The sequence below is a fragment of the Grampus griseus genome, assembly GCF_964374135.1.
Source record: "Grampus griseus genome assembly, chromosome: 13".
NCBI lineage: Eukaryota > Metazoa > Chordata > Mammalia > Artiodactyla > Delphinidae > Grampus > Grampus griseus.
In genome coordinates, this window is record NC_139007.1 from 70,337,731 (window position 1) to 70,353,094 (window position 15,364).

Consider the following 15,364-nt stretch of genomic DNA (forward strand, 5'->3'; position numbering starts at 1 on the left):
GCGTAGATGTTTTTACTGTGGTGTAATTCAAATCAGTTTTGGTTAGTGTTACACTTAGGTTTATAAAGAACACATGCTCTATTTTGAAGGTAAATAATTTGATGTCTAAATACACACACACACACTCTCTGTACACTTATATATGTACATATATATATAAAATAAAACTTGGTAGCTGAAATATCTAAAAATTTAAATTGTCATTTACGTTTCATCTTATTGGCTTGTAAATTTCTGAAAAAGTAAAAATCTATCTCTAATATTTTTCATTTTACATATTTCTATACTACATTGCTAGTTGCATAAAGTTCTACATTTGCTTTATATTTATTGATATGTTGTATTTTTAAAATGAATGTAAAGCAGTCTTTTTTCAACTTTAATAGATCGTCTGACATTAACACTTGTTCTTCCATTTGTTATCATTTGCATGTTCATTTTGGTTCATACATTTAGTTTTTCAACCTTTCTCTTATAAATGGGTATTTTTTTCCACTCAATCAAAGACTCTAGTCTCTGAAATAGAGTAATATAATCCATTTACATTTTTCTCTCTTTTTTTTTTTTTTAGAAGATGTTGGGGGTAGGAGTTTTTTGCTGTGTTGGGTCTTCGTTTCTGTGCAAGGGCTTTCTCTAGTTGTGGCCAGCGGAGGCCATTCTTCATCGCAGTGCACGGGCCTCTATCGCGGCCTCTCTTGTTGTGGAGCACAGGCTCCAGACGCGCAGGCTCAGTAGTTGTGGCTCACAGGCCTAGTTGCTCCGTGGCATATGGGATCCTCCCAGACCAGGGCTCGAACCCATGTCCCCTGCATTAGCAGGCAGATTCTCAACAACTGCGCCACCAGGGAAGCCCCTCCATTTACATTTATTTTGATAAATATGCTTTTTCTGAATTCTGTCATCATGTTTTGTTTTAAAATTTATTATATCTTCTAGCTGACCTTTACCTAACTATTTGGTGGCCGGTACTCTTCCTGATCTCTCATTTTTCCCAATATTGTTTATGCTGATTATCTCAAGTATATAAGCAAATTACTGAAAAGAACTGTCTTTTACCTATTTTCTGTCTAATATTGATACCTTTTCTTTTTTTCCTTTCTAAAATAAATGCAAACAAGGCAGGGCTCTTTTTCTTCTCTCTTATTGACCCTGGAAACAGTGTTTGAGTTGTCATTGCAGCCCAAGGATATTCCTTTTCAATAAGAAATAAGAATTTGGAGGAGCGGAGAATTGAGTCCATTTAGGACTAAGAATACACATAAATTTTATCATTTGATAGCTATATTCATTTACTAGGGCTGCTGTAGCAATTTACCACACACTGGGTGGCTTGAAACAACAAAGATGTATTCTCTCACAGTTCTGGAAGGCAGAAGTCCAAAATCAAGGTGTTATCAGAGCCATATCTCCATCAAAGCCTCTATGAGAGAATCCTTCCTTGCCTCTTCTAACCATTGTTGGCTCCTGGCATTTCTTGGCTTGTGAGAGCATATCTGTGCCAATGTCTGCCCCTGTCTTCACATGACTTTCATTCTGTGTATCTGTGTCTTCTCCTTTTCTCTTTTAAGGATGCTCATCATAGGATCTAGGGTCCTCTTTAATCCAGGTTGATCTCATGGTGGAATCCTTACCTTAATTATAGCTGCAAACACCCTTTTGTCAAATGAGGTTACATACTGAGGTTCTAGGTGGACATATGTCTTTGGGGGGGGGGTCACTATTCCACCCACTACAGCATTGTACCATGGGTCACTTAGCCTCTGTTCAGTTTTTTTTCTTTATTCTTTGCTTCCATTTAGATCATCTCTATTGCTTTTTTTCAAGTTTACTAATCTTTTCTTCTAAATTTGACAATGTTTAAGTCGATCCAGGAATGTCTCATTTCAGTTATAGTCAACTCTAGAATTTCTTTTTATTTTTTATATAGTTCATTTCTCTGTTAATATTCACCATTTGTTCTTTCATTATGTCAACCTTTTCCCTTAAATCCTTAAACACATTTTTAATCACTATTTTAAAGTCCTTGTTTGCTAAGTCCAACATCTGTGTCAGCTCTAAGGGTATTTCTATTGACTTTTTTCTATTGGTTACATTGTGCACTGTCCATTGTATTTGCTACGTTACCAAGACTCTAGATTATGCTGTCTTCATCAAAAGAGTGTTGAATTTTGTTCTGGCAGACAGTTTACTGACAGTTTAGCTTAATCCTATCAAAACTTTGTTCTAAGCTTTCTTAAGTCAGGTCTAGAGTTTCCATTACTCCAGGGCTAGGGTAGCTCTAAAGAATACCCTTTCTTGAGTTTCAGCTGAATGCTCTGTGTTTTCATTAAATTTTCTTCATTTTGGCAGAACTCCAATGTCTCTCAACTCAACACTGCAACCTTCAGAATCTCCATTAAACTCACAATCTTCCAGTAATGTCTACCAGGCATCGTTAGGTATTTGTACAAACGAAGTTTAAAATTCAGCTAAAGACTCAAGTAGACCCCTATGCATATTTGTGAGTTCCTTTGCTGCTCCGATGCCTGCTTTCTGGTACCCTGCCTCACAAATTCTAATTGTCTCAGGAGCCTCAAATTCCAATCTTTGCTTCCTAAATCTGACAACACAGCTGTTCACTGTTTGAACTCTATTTCCCTGTGCCATGGGTGAGAAGATCTTCACGGGCAGAAATGTGGGAAAGTGGAGAGATCATCTTGAATATTGCCCTTCTCTCAAGGATCACAGTCCTGGGCTGTCTATTGTCCTCCGGCTTAAAGCAGTTGTTTTATGCATTTTGTCCAAATTTATCATTTTTATGGTATAAAAATAAATCCAATGCCCATTATTCTGTCATGGTTGGAATCCGAATTTCCCTGTGTGCTTCACTTATGTTTCCTCAATACATGTTTGATGAATTAATTAACATCCAGCACATATCTATTTGTATCCCTTCCAATGGTATTTATATTATCTGTTAATTAAGAAATAATGACTGTAAAAATTAAAAATTACAGTAACATACACACACATAGTATTAAACGCTGAAGAAGTCAGAGTGTGTGGTATTAGTTTATTGTCATTCGAGCGGCACAGAATGAATGAGAAATTGTTGAATTGTTGTATAATCTTTTATCAATCAGTGGTGGCTCAGAATATGCATTGCTCTATGCAAGTCATATACCATTACACTAAGTTTCTTTAAGACCAGAATATTTTCAAGAAGCCAGTGATGTTGGTTTTTATCTCATTAAAACAAAACAAATTGACCTGTCCCTTTGAGTGTTCTATAAGGATATAACTAAATAACACAGTCAGTAATAACTATGCATTCCACATATCTTAACTTAATCCTAATATTTCTCATATTCAGCTAGCAAGCAAGTTCTTTCAACTCATGCTTCATTCAAGAAAGAGCAAGAATTTTACGTTAAGAAGAAATCTGTCCCAGGAGGTCATAAATCCTATAAAAGACCTGGAAGTGCAATAGTAGACACTGGTCAGCCTATTTTGGATGAGGAAACTATCTCTGTACCCACTATAGAAGAAAATGCTAGCACACCACAGCAGGTAATTTACATTTAAAAGAATTATTTAATGGTACTGCTCATAAAAATTTAACGTAAATTGCAACAATTATTTTCCTAAAAATTGTTCATGTATAATACTTTTTATAAGTAGTGCCACTAGTGTATAACCAGAATTGAAGAATTATTGAAAATTTTCTCTGTGCCAAGATTTTAAAATATGTGGCAAATTTAATTTTTACACTAACCCTATAATGTAGATGTTATTATCTTACATTATATATGAGTTAGTGGTTATGAGACTTTGGAAAAGTTCATATATTAAGAAAAACATATTTGCATGTGCCTTAAATTGAAGAAATAAAGGACAATGCATATAATTTAAGGCAGCAAAAGAAAACATGATTTATCCATTGAAAACCAAGAAAATAAATTAACTAATTAAAAGAAATAAAAACAAAATGCCAAAAATAAATCCTAATATGGCAGTAATTAAAATAAATGCAAATGGATTATTAATCAATTAGAAGGATAAAATTTTAACGTTAGATAAAAAATAAGATCCAACTGTAAGTAGTCTAAAGGTGACACTTTTAAACAAAATAGCACAGAAAGTTTAAACTTCAACCAAAAGAGAGCTGTGATGATATTTTAATATCTCAATACATAGGATTCATGGGGGATATTATATAAAAATAAAAGGAAAAATAAAGCAGTATGACCATAACTAACTGACATATAGGCACCTCACTGCCTAGACTCAATAAATAAAAAGCAAAACTATTAGAGCGGTAGAGAAAAATAAGTTAACAATTGAGTTGAATATTTTAACACATATCTTTCAGAAACAAGTAGATCAAGCTGAAAAACAATATATTTGATCATTAGGATATGAAGTATTAAGTAGAAGCTTAATCTTTTAGATATCTATATAGAACACTCCACCTAATAAAAGAGAATATACTTTTTCATAGAACACACAGGAAGCCTCAATAAAAACCAAACTATACTGTGTAAATGTTATCTGAACATAATGCAACAGTAATTAGTAATTAACTGCTTAAAATCCCATAAATGTGAAAACACAGTGAAATATACTAAATAATTCTTTAGTTTAAAAAAATCATTAAAAAAGAAACTATTAAATACAAAGGACTCCATAAAAATAAAAAACTACAAATCAAAATTTGTAAGCCACATCTAAAGTAGCATTCAGTGGAATGTTGACTTTCAAATTAATTCGTCAGAAAGTATGAATGATTAAACAAATGAACTAAGCTATTAAAACAAAAGGTTAGAAAAAGAGTAAAAGAATAACTCAAAAATAAGAAAAAGTTTTAATAAAAATGAGAGTAGAAATTAATGAAATGGGGAAGAAAATTTAGGAAAATTAATAAAACCTATGCTTTCTTATGATTAATAAAGTAAACATGCTTCTTGTAAGACTAATCAAGTAAGAAAAAAAGAAAGAAAATATAAATAAATCAAATACAGAACAAAAAATTAGGATAGAGGTATAAATGCAAACAACAGGTTTTAAAAAAAGTTTTATTATATACAACTCTATACTAGCAATTTAAAACTGACAAAAATTGTTTCAAATGTAAAATTCCTGGAGTTGGGGGAGGAATGGCATACCTGCTCCAGTAAAAAAAAAGAAAATATAAAATAATAAGAATAAATAAGAATAATAAAACTGAAATGATAATCAAAGTCTTACCTTTCCAAAAAGCTATAGGCCTAACTGCTTTACAGGATAGATCTAACAGACTTTTGAGGAGTAAATTGTTCTAGAAAACAGAAAAAAAATACAAACCTTCCAATCCTTTCTAAGAGATTAATGTAATTCTGATTCCAAAACTGATAAGTAGCAAAAGTAAAATAAGTAAATTTCATTTATAAACATGAATGCAAAAGTTATAAATACTAGAATATATGATGGTAAGTATTCGTGGGGTTGTGAGGATAAACTTTTATAGACTGTGGTATTATAGAATTTTGGAGAACATCTGACAGTATCTAATTAAAGTATTATTATATGATCCAGAAAATATGCATTTATTATGTGCCTAAAATCCTATGTTTATTTTTATTGTTTATTGAATTTTATTTCCTAGGTATACAAGTATATTATACAGTGTTTGGTGTTGTATAACAGTTGGCCTCTCACTGAAAGTCAACTGATGTTTGTTCAAGCACAAAAAGACTTAGAGAAAAATGATAACAAAGGTATGTCACCCTAAATGTTATTCATGTGTTTTATATCTTCTAGAAATATTTAACAATAAATTTATCATGTAATTATTAAAACCTTATTGCTTACAATTTGTGCTTTAATCCAGTGGCATTTCCTGTTCTGTTAATTGATTACATGTTTCAAAATCTTGCTGTTTGGTTTATAAAAACCAAAAATATATGATTGTTTAGGGCTAGTTTAAACAAATCTGTCCAGTTAGTAAAGATTACTAGATGATTATCTAACAAAGGTACAGGAAACTTTTCTAGTTATAAAATTATGTTTGTCCAAGTTTGGGGGAAAGTATAACTTTAAAGATAAGTTTTTAAAAATATTTAAAAGGAGGAGAATCTCCTACTGAAAGAAGATTCAGGTTTATTTTTTAAAATGTAAACTACTCTTAATATTCCTGAGAAGGAAATGATAGTTTGATGCTTTAGACTAAAAAAAAAATTTGAAATAGCCTCTACTCCTAAGCACTATATCACATTATGCAGTATAATAATTAAATCTGAAGGAATGAGTATTTTCAATGTATATTCTTTTCAAATTTTAAGCAAGATTGCCTAATCATAAAAATTAACATATGTACATTATTTTTAAAATAAAACTATACAATACAAAAGAGCATACTACAACACCAAAAGCTGGTGAGGATACAGAGCAACAGGAATTCTCATACACTGATAGCGGGAATACAAAATGGTACAGCCAAGTTGGAAGACAAGTTTCAAGGTTTCTTTTCTTTTAATTAATTTTTATTGGAGTATAGTTGATTTACAATGTTGTGTTAGTTTCTGCTGTACAGCAAAGTGAATGTTATACATATATCCACTCTTTTTTAGATTCTATTCCCATATAGGTCATTACAGAGTTTTGAGTAGAGTTCCCTGTGCTATCCAGTAGGTAGGTCTTTGTTGATGATCTATTTTATCTATACTAGTGTGTATATGTTAATTCCCAACCCTCAATTTACCCCACCCCCACCCCCTTTCCCCTTTGGTAACCATAAGTTTGTTTTCTATATCTGTGACTCTATTTCTATTTTGCAAATAGGTTCATTTGTATCATTTTTTTAGATTCCACATATAAGCAATATCATATGATCTTTGTCTGACTTACTTCACTCAGTATGACAATATCTAGGTCCATCCATGTCACTGCAAATGGCATTATTTCATTCTTTTTTATGGTTGAGTAATATTCCATTGAATATATGTGCCACATCTTCTTTAACCATTCATCTGTCGATGGACATTTAAGTTGCTTCCATGACCTGGCTATTGTAAATAGTGCTGCAGTGAACAATGAGGTGCATGGTTTCTTATGAAACTAAAAATGCATTTACTGTTGTGAAATAAAATTCACATTGTATGGCATGACAAGAAATATGTGAACATAAAAAATGTTCTCTGCCCTTTGGTCTCCTCTCTCCCCTCTACTGTGCATTGTGCATCTGCATTATACATCTACCAAACCTCCCCCATCAGCAGAAATACCTTCTCAACCATAAAAAGCAACATTCTCCTGGCATCAACAAGACAACTCCTAAAGGATAACATTCCTTCTTGATCTTGTAAGGGGACAAGATGACACTTAGATCTGGATTGTGTAAACTGTCAATAATTCATCATTTAATGTACAGCCCTCTGTCTCAAAAACCTTATATAACTATGCCTTGGCTTCTAATGGGTGGAACAGTTTTCAGAGCTTTCTGAAATGCTGTTCCTGGGTTATAATCCTCAATTTGACTCGAAAAACTTTTCCATTTCTTTCTTAGATCAACTAATTAATTTTTCATTGACACTATGTAACCAGTAACTGTGCTCTTTAGTATTTACACAAAAGAGTTGAAAACTGAATTCTGGTTTAAGATGGTGACACAGGATGCTCCTGAATTTACCTCCTCCCATAGAAACAGATACACAGCTGATTACCTCCTACACATCAGGCAAATGGAAAAACTCACACCAAAACGTATCGTAAAGGTTGAGATATACTCTCGCCATAAACCCCACACCCAGCATAGTGACATACAATTGGAAGGGAACTCACAACACCCAAAGCAAAGGGTTTGGACTGAACGTCTAGTGCTCCAGCTATTAAAATTTCCACATGAGTGACTGGCACCCAAAACACCTAGCTCTAAAGGCCAATGGGGTTTTGTCCACCAAGACCCATAAGACTATATAGCAAATAGTTCTTAGTAGGCTTCCAAGGATGCTCTGGCCTCCAGGGCTCAGTGCAGAGACAGCAGACAGAACTGCCCATCTCCCAGTTTTTCCCTGAAAGGTCTATCTGCATACTTTAAAAGCTACTGCCTGAAGGTCTGGCTTCTAATCCAATATATTTTTTTAATGTTTGTACTACCCACAGACATGTGTACATTCAATGTCGTCTCTATCAAAATTACAGTGGCATTTTTCACAGAAAAAGTAAAATCCTAAAATTTGTATATAACTACAAACTAGAAGAAAACATAGGGGATAAAATCCTTGACATCAGTCTTAATGATAATTTTTTGGCATCGATACCAAAAGTATAAGCAACAAAAGCAAAAATAAACAAGTAGGACTACATCAAACTAAAAAGCTTCTGCACAGCAAAGGAAACCATCAATAAAATTAAAAGCAAGCTATGGAATGGGAAAAAATATTTGCAAACCATATATCTGATAAAAGGTTAATATCCAATATATATAAAGAATTCATACAATTCAATATCAAAAGGAGAAACAATCCAATTAAAAAATGGGCAGAGGACCTGAATAGACATTTTTCCAAGGAATACATACGGATGGCCAACAGACACACAAAAAGATGCTCAACATCACTAAACATTAGGGAAATGTAATTCAGAACCACAATGAGATTTTACCTCACATTTGTTAGGATGGCTATTATCAAAAAGATAAGAGGTAGCAGGTACTGGCGAGAATATGGAGAATGGGGAACACTTTGTACACTGTTAGTAGAAATGTATATTGGTGCAGCCATTATGGATGGAGGATGAAGTTTCCTCAAAAAATTAAAACTATAACTGCCATATGATCTAGCAAATCCACTTCTGGGTATATATCCTAAGGAAATGAAAACATTATCTCCAAGAGATATCTGCACCTACATGTTCATTGCAGCATTATTTACAATAGCCAAGACATGCAAACAGCCCAAGTGTCCATTGATTGATGAATGGGTAAAGAAATTGTGGTAGGTATGCACAATGGAGTATTATTCAGCCATAAAAAGAAGAAAAACCTGTCTTTCACAACAACATGAATGAAGCTTGAGGACATTACGATAAGAGAAAATAAGTCAGACAGAGAAGACAAATGCTGTATGATCTCACTTACATGTGGAATCTGAAATAATGGAACTCATAGAAACATTGAACAGATTGGTGGCTGCCAGAGAGGTGGCTGCGGGACATAGAAATTGAGTAAAAGTGCTCAAAAGGCACAAACTTCCATTTACATGATAAATAAGTCCTGGGAATGTAATGTACGTTTCTCAAGTTCAAATTGTCCGACACAGATGGATTTTCAGTAACGGAACACGGTAGTATAATTTATGAACTAGAGTAATGTAAAATGTAGATCTTGATTATGGTACAAAATTAATAATATGAATTAAGTTTTTAAAAGGAAGTTAACATTAAGTGGAGAAATAACAGTAGAGTGGCTAACTACTGTACATTCCACTACCTGAAACTGGGTTATCACCTGCAAAATTAGAATAACCCCTATATTATATAATAACTCCTCTATTTCAAAGTTGTTTGGAAGATTCAAGATAATATATATAAAGTTCCTAGAACCTAGTAGCACTTCAGAAAACGGCTTTATCATTATTGTGTATTCCAACTAGAAAATAAGTCTTTAGGAATAATTATATGTCTTCTTTTTTGACATCACATTTGACAAGTTTATGTGTGAATGATCAGCTGCTAAAATTAAATGACACCTTGTGTCACCTAATACATTTTTTGCTGAAAGTAGAAAAGCAATTCAGGATTGAATTGTATTTAAAATGAACCAGGAAAATTATCTATTTGAAAGAATATGTTTCAATCTGTTTGAAAGTTAAGTGGCTTTTGAATTCAGAATAATCCTTCTCTAATTTCATGTTTATAAATATGTTTTTTTAGTTAGCCAATTTGTTTAAATTAAAACATATCAATATGCCCACTTCCACTTGTCAATTATATTTACAACTCATAACCTACAAACTTTAACCTTAAGAGTGTGATATATTTTAGAGAAATTAAGTTATTAATGTCTTAAAATTATTCACTTAGCTTGCTTTTCAATTTAAAATATATCAAACATAAATTGGTCAAGTGTTTTTTTATTTGTACATTGATGACCCAATTTAAAATTTTATGTAGATTAAATGGAAATGTTGCCCTATTTACTGATTTAATTTATATGAGAAATAAAATATATAATTTTTTAAAATATATAATTTAATTTTTTTCAAAATTTTACATCTTTATAACTCATGATAAAATATAAGGCCTGAAACATGGTACAACCTAGGCTATTTCTATTATAAAATTTTAGGAAGTTTGGCCTCTGGTTAACATGAAGCAACAGTGCCACCTTTAGTATATTTCAATACTTAAGTTTCAGTAAAAATTGCTTACTTTCACTTAAGAAAATAGAAAATGGAGAACCTTGAGCAGGTAATACTTAGTGATATCATCTGCCTTTATACATAATTAGCGGTCTTGTTATTTTGAGTCCTTTTGTTTATATTGCTGGCCTGCATACTTGAAGTTCTAATCTATTCGCATTAAACTTTATCATTCTCAAAAGTGTTTGGTTTCAAGTCCCACTGCTAACTTTGTTAGCAGGATTATAACATTATTTCCTGAACTCTAATAAATATTATATTATTGCTTTTTCTTAGGCACAATACATGCATGGTGTATCCAGTTCAGAGTATTTGAAGAAACCAAGCATTGTAGATACTATATATATTTACTATATATATTTATATATTCATATATACATGGCGTTTCTGTTTACATTTACCAAGTGTGATTGTAGTTGGTAAATGTATACTTTGTTGTAAACAAGTTTTCTAGTTGAGAAATTATATTAATGTTCAAATCCCAACCACTTTTAGTTTCTGGATATATAAATCTAAGCACTGAATTTTAATCATAAAATCAAAATTATATTTCTGTAATTCTCCTAATTACATGACTATGCAAAGCAGGGTCACATTTTTCACAATTTTGACCTACTAGGGTATTTATTCTTGCATCTTACTGACATATATGCTCCCAACACATACAGATTCCCTATAAAGCTTTACATATTAAACTTAGGCAATCTGATAATTAATACATACTATGAGTTCAGCCCTACACTAGGTGAAATTAGGAATTTAAAATGAAGTATGTAATGATATCCTCACCTTTGTTGAACTTGTAATTCCTGGAAGAAAAAGTTACCATATTGTAAGCCATTAAATAATATGGAAATTATTTTACTGTATATATTAATAATGTAAAGAAAGAGGATGGTATACACCTGCTGTGTGCCTCACACTCTAGTAAATGTTCACATATGTAAACTTGAATATTAGAGTATGTTAATTTGAGTGGAATCAAACATGCCTAAATGTATGACTCAAACACTAAGAATTATGGGTAGTGAGAAAAAGAAAGCACCAGAAATACCTAATGGAGCAGCTTGAGATTCCATTTCATCTGACATCTGTTAACATCTTAAAAACCTGGGGTGTATGATACTAGGTAAGATCCTATTTTAAATGTTTTTTATTGATTTTTTTTAAAGCCTGTGGCACAGTCTTAGGTTTCAAGTTTTATGAATACAATAAACCTGCCAAAGTTAACCTACAGTGGCTGATCCAGGATTCACTTCTAAGTCTTTTGATTATTTGACCAAAGGATTTTCCCTAGCACAACACTTCTCAGCAGGCTGGGATTGTTGGCAGAAAGGCAAGCTGCCCCCTTGTAAAATCACGGTGCTTACAGTCCACTTGCGGTTGTGCAGTTGCTCTGTGCCCACTTTGAAAGCAGCCAATAACTGGCACCAAGTGAAATAAGATCTGGATTCTTCGCAATTACTGTTTTACTTTGCTGATGGGGTGACTTACAAGACTCCGATTTTGAAAGGGACTGACATGTCCTTTGAACTGTTACTTGAATGCTGATTCAATTTATCAGTTGGGAGAGTCTGAGTAAATTACATAAACTCTCTGAACCTACCCTGCTGGGATTCTTTGAGAATTAAAAGAGAAAGAACATCGTAGGGATTCAACAAATATCATTTGCTCTCCCAATACTTGGGTATTTGTTAGAAAAAATAATAGAACATAAAGCGAAATCCTTCATATTGGGAAAAGGTAATTATACCCTCCTAAATGTAAACCCGTGTTTCTCTAAGTGCAGTCCTTGGACCAGCAGCCTCAGAACTACCTGGGTACTTGTTAGAAAGCAAATTTGGGGGCTCCGCCTCATACCTTCCAAATCAGAAACTTTGGGGGGTGGGGTCCAGAAATCTGTTTCTTAACAAGCCCTTCAGGTGGTTCTGACACAGGCTAAAGTGTGAAAACCACTCTTGTAAAGGAACCTTCAGCTTCACTGAACTCTAATTCACTGGTATTCTTCCCTTCCGCCCATCCCCTTGCAACATTTGCTTCCAAGGAAAGGGAAAACTGTATACATTTCTTAAAGCAGTGTTTCTCTCAGTATGAATCAGAACCACCTGAGATAGTTTTTAAAGCTGTACATTCCTGGGCCCCATATCAAACTCTAAGGGGTTGGACTCTCTGGGGTTTGGGCTTCAAGACCTACATTTTCCAGACTCCCTAGTGATTCATACATTCATCAAATTTGTGAACTGCTGCTTTACAGTAAGCATAGCATAACTGGCAACACAGCTGTCTGGCTGCACAAGATAAAAAGAATGAATTCTTCTACTCCGGTTTTTATGAGGTACTATTATGTAGCATTGGCCACAGATAGATCTCTAAACTGTAGTTAACTCCTGATTTTGCTGGCATTGAGATCTCTGGGACCTGGATTTAAGTGAGGTGGTAGCTGTGGCCACTGAGACTGGTCGAAGCCCAGTCACCTCATATTGGGCAAGATGAAGAGCTGGTACTGCACCATCTCTATATAGCAGAGACAGCATGAGGAGCCTCTGCAGGGAAGCGGTGCTGAAATAAATGGGCTTCCATTTCTGTGCAAATAGTGTTTCTTCAACCTCAAAGTTTTTGGTTAACAAAGGATATCAAAGAACCAAAGAGAAAATATGTCCTTTGCAGCCTCTCTACATTCTATCCTGGGTTTCTGATAAAAGGTGATTTTACTGTGTGGCTTCCTATAAAAATCTTTGTCTTCTTTTCTTCTTTCTTTTTCTCTTGATTCAGTTTCTATGGCTCATCATTTCTACCCTTGTGCCTCATTCTTACTCTTAACCTTATTTTCATTCTGTGGTCTCATTATTTTCACTTTTCTGCTCACAAGTTAAATCAGTCCACTTTTTTCTTTGCCTACTCATCACACTCAAGAGCTGAGCTGTTTAGTATGGAATCTCACATACTCCACAGAGTTTTTTGATATTTCATGCTCTTATGACAAGGTCTCCAGGCAGCTGTGAGAGACCTGGCCTATGTGAGTTCTCCGTTCTCTCAGGACTCTGCCCCAGGCAAACAGCATGCAGAGATAACTCAGAAGCTTCAAATAAGAAGAGAAATCCAGGAGGACACCAATGGAAATAGCAGGAAAAAGGACTCCAAAAATTTACTCCTCCATAAAAACAATGAAAAAACTGGCAGAGATGATCAGAATCAACTTTTCAGAATTCTGGAAATTAACAAAGGCTTTATTCAAGAAAAACAGCCATATCTCTTTAAGAACAGTAAGCTTTATGACATTTTTACTTGCCCCAGTCCCATCCCCTGGTCTCCAGCCAGCAGTAACCTTAAAAACTAACAGCCTGTATTCCTGGTACAGGAAAATGGAACTGAATCTCTTTCAAAGCCTCATTCCCAGAAAAACAAAAACTGAAAAAATTTGTCACTGACAAACTTGCCCTATGAGAAATACTGAAGGAAATCGTTCAGGCTGAAATCAAAGGACACTATGCAGTAACTTGTATCCACATGAAGAAATAAAGTGCACCATAAGGGAAATTTAAAAATACTTAGAGATGAATGAAAAACAACTAACAACATACCAAAACTTATGAGATACAATGAAAGCAGTACTAAGAGGGAACTTTATAGCTATAAATTCTTACATTTAAAATGAACAAAGATCTCAAATCAATAACTTAATATTCCACCTTAAAAAACTAGAAAACTGGAAAAGAAAGAAAAGAAGTAAACCCAAAGTAGGCAGAAAGAAGGGAATAATAAATATTAAAGCAGAGAATAATCAATTCAATATTGTACTGGAGATACTAGCCAAGGCAATTAGGCAAGAAAAATGAACTGAGAGCATCCAGATCAGAAACAAATTAGATAGTAATGATCATTATATAACCTTATGAATAAACCAAAACCATGATTTATACATTTCAATGAGAAGTTTATAGTATGTGAATTATTTCTCAATTGTATAAAAGAGAGTCACACAGATCTTTATAAAAGGGCTGTCTGCTTGTTTGCTCACCTGCTTGTTTAAAAAAAGAAAAAAAATCCAAATGCCTTAGACTAACCATTTTTCTGACTTCTTCCCTTTTGCCTACATGACATGATTTTATTATTATATCATAACTCACTGGTTTCCTTTTTTTGTTTTTCTAGCACATGGAGAGAAACATGAGGAATTAATTACCTTTGGAAGTCCAGATTCCCACACTATTAGTGAGGGACAAAAATCTTTAGGAACTTCCAAAACAACAAGGAAAGGCAAAGAAAAGTCTTCTGAGAAAGAAAAGATAGCCAAAGAAAAACAAGTGCCTCGCGTTGAGCCTCAGGTGGGTGTGATGCTTTTTTTATTGGAGTCATTTAATAAACTTAGATTCATTGGGTCCCTATTTTCCCATATCTTTTGAGTAAAACCTGAAAAATTCCATCTCCCTGTTTCCAGCAATCATCTAGATACCTTAAAGACATTCCTTGGGCACCTTCTGTAAGCAGTCTTCCTTAGTTTAGTGTCAAAAAGTGTTAACTGAGCTTTTAATATGTAAGACACTGTTTTGGGGACTTGGGTTTCTAATATTAATATTATAAAGTCCCTACCTTCAAGGAACTCACAGTCTAATGGAGGAGACTGAAAGTAAAGAGAGAGTTGTAATGTTAGATATGGTATGCACAGGGTAGAAAGGATAGGTACCTATTTCAGCCTCTGCCTAGAGGAGTCCTGAACTGAATCAGTGAGCAAAGACATTCAGAGGCAAAAATCCAACACAATTTGGTTTTTGAGCCACTAAGGTATGGGGTATGAGGCTGGAAGGGTAAGTAAGGGTCAGGTGGAGGGGAGCCTTTTAGAAAGCCTGGTTAGAAAGCTGAGACTCTATCTACAAGCCAGAGGTCCTGAGTCCAAATTTTTTCAGGACCAGATAGGTAATCCCAATGATTAAGGGTAAGGAAGAGTATGTGGGTGGCAAGTTTGAGGAGTGCAAGCAGAGTCCTAAAGA

General features: G+C 33.9%; 1 protein-coding gene across 2 annotated transcripts in view; it reads left to right on the forward strand.

Annotated features, from left to right (window-relative positions):
- The window catches only part of ADGB (androglobin), a gene marked incomplete at both ends in the record, with an annotated part of 169,012 nt that overhangs the window by 139,303 nt on the left and 14,345 nt on the right, over nucleotides 1-15,364 (forward strand). For both annotated transcript variants that reach the window (XM_082669389.1, XM_082669388.1), the window contains 3 exons: nucleotides 3,353-3,549; nucleotides 5,624-5,735; nucleotides 14,529-14,701. In XM_082669389.1, the coding sequence (XP_082525515.1) occupies nucleotides 3,353-3,549; nucleotides 5,624-5,735; nucleotides 14,529-14,701 (482 nt within the window). The remainder of the gene's footprint in view (nucleotides 1-3,352; nucleotides 3,550-5,623; nucleotides 5,736-14,528; nucleotides 14,702-15,364) is intronic.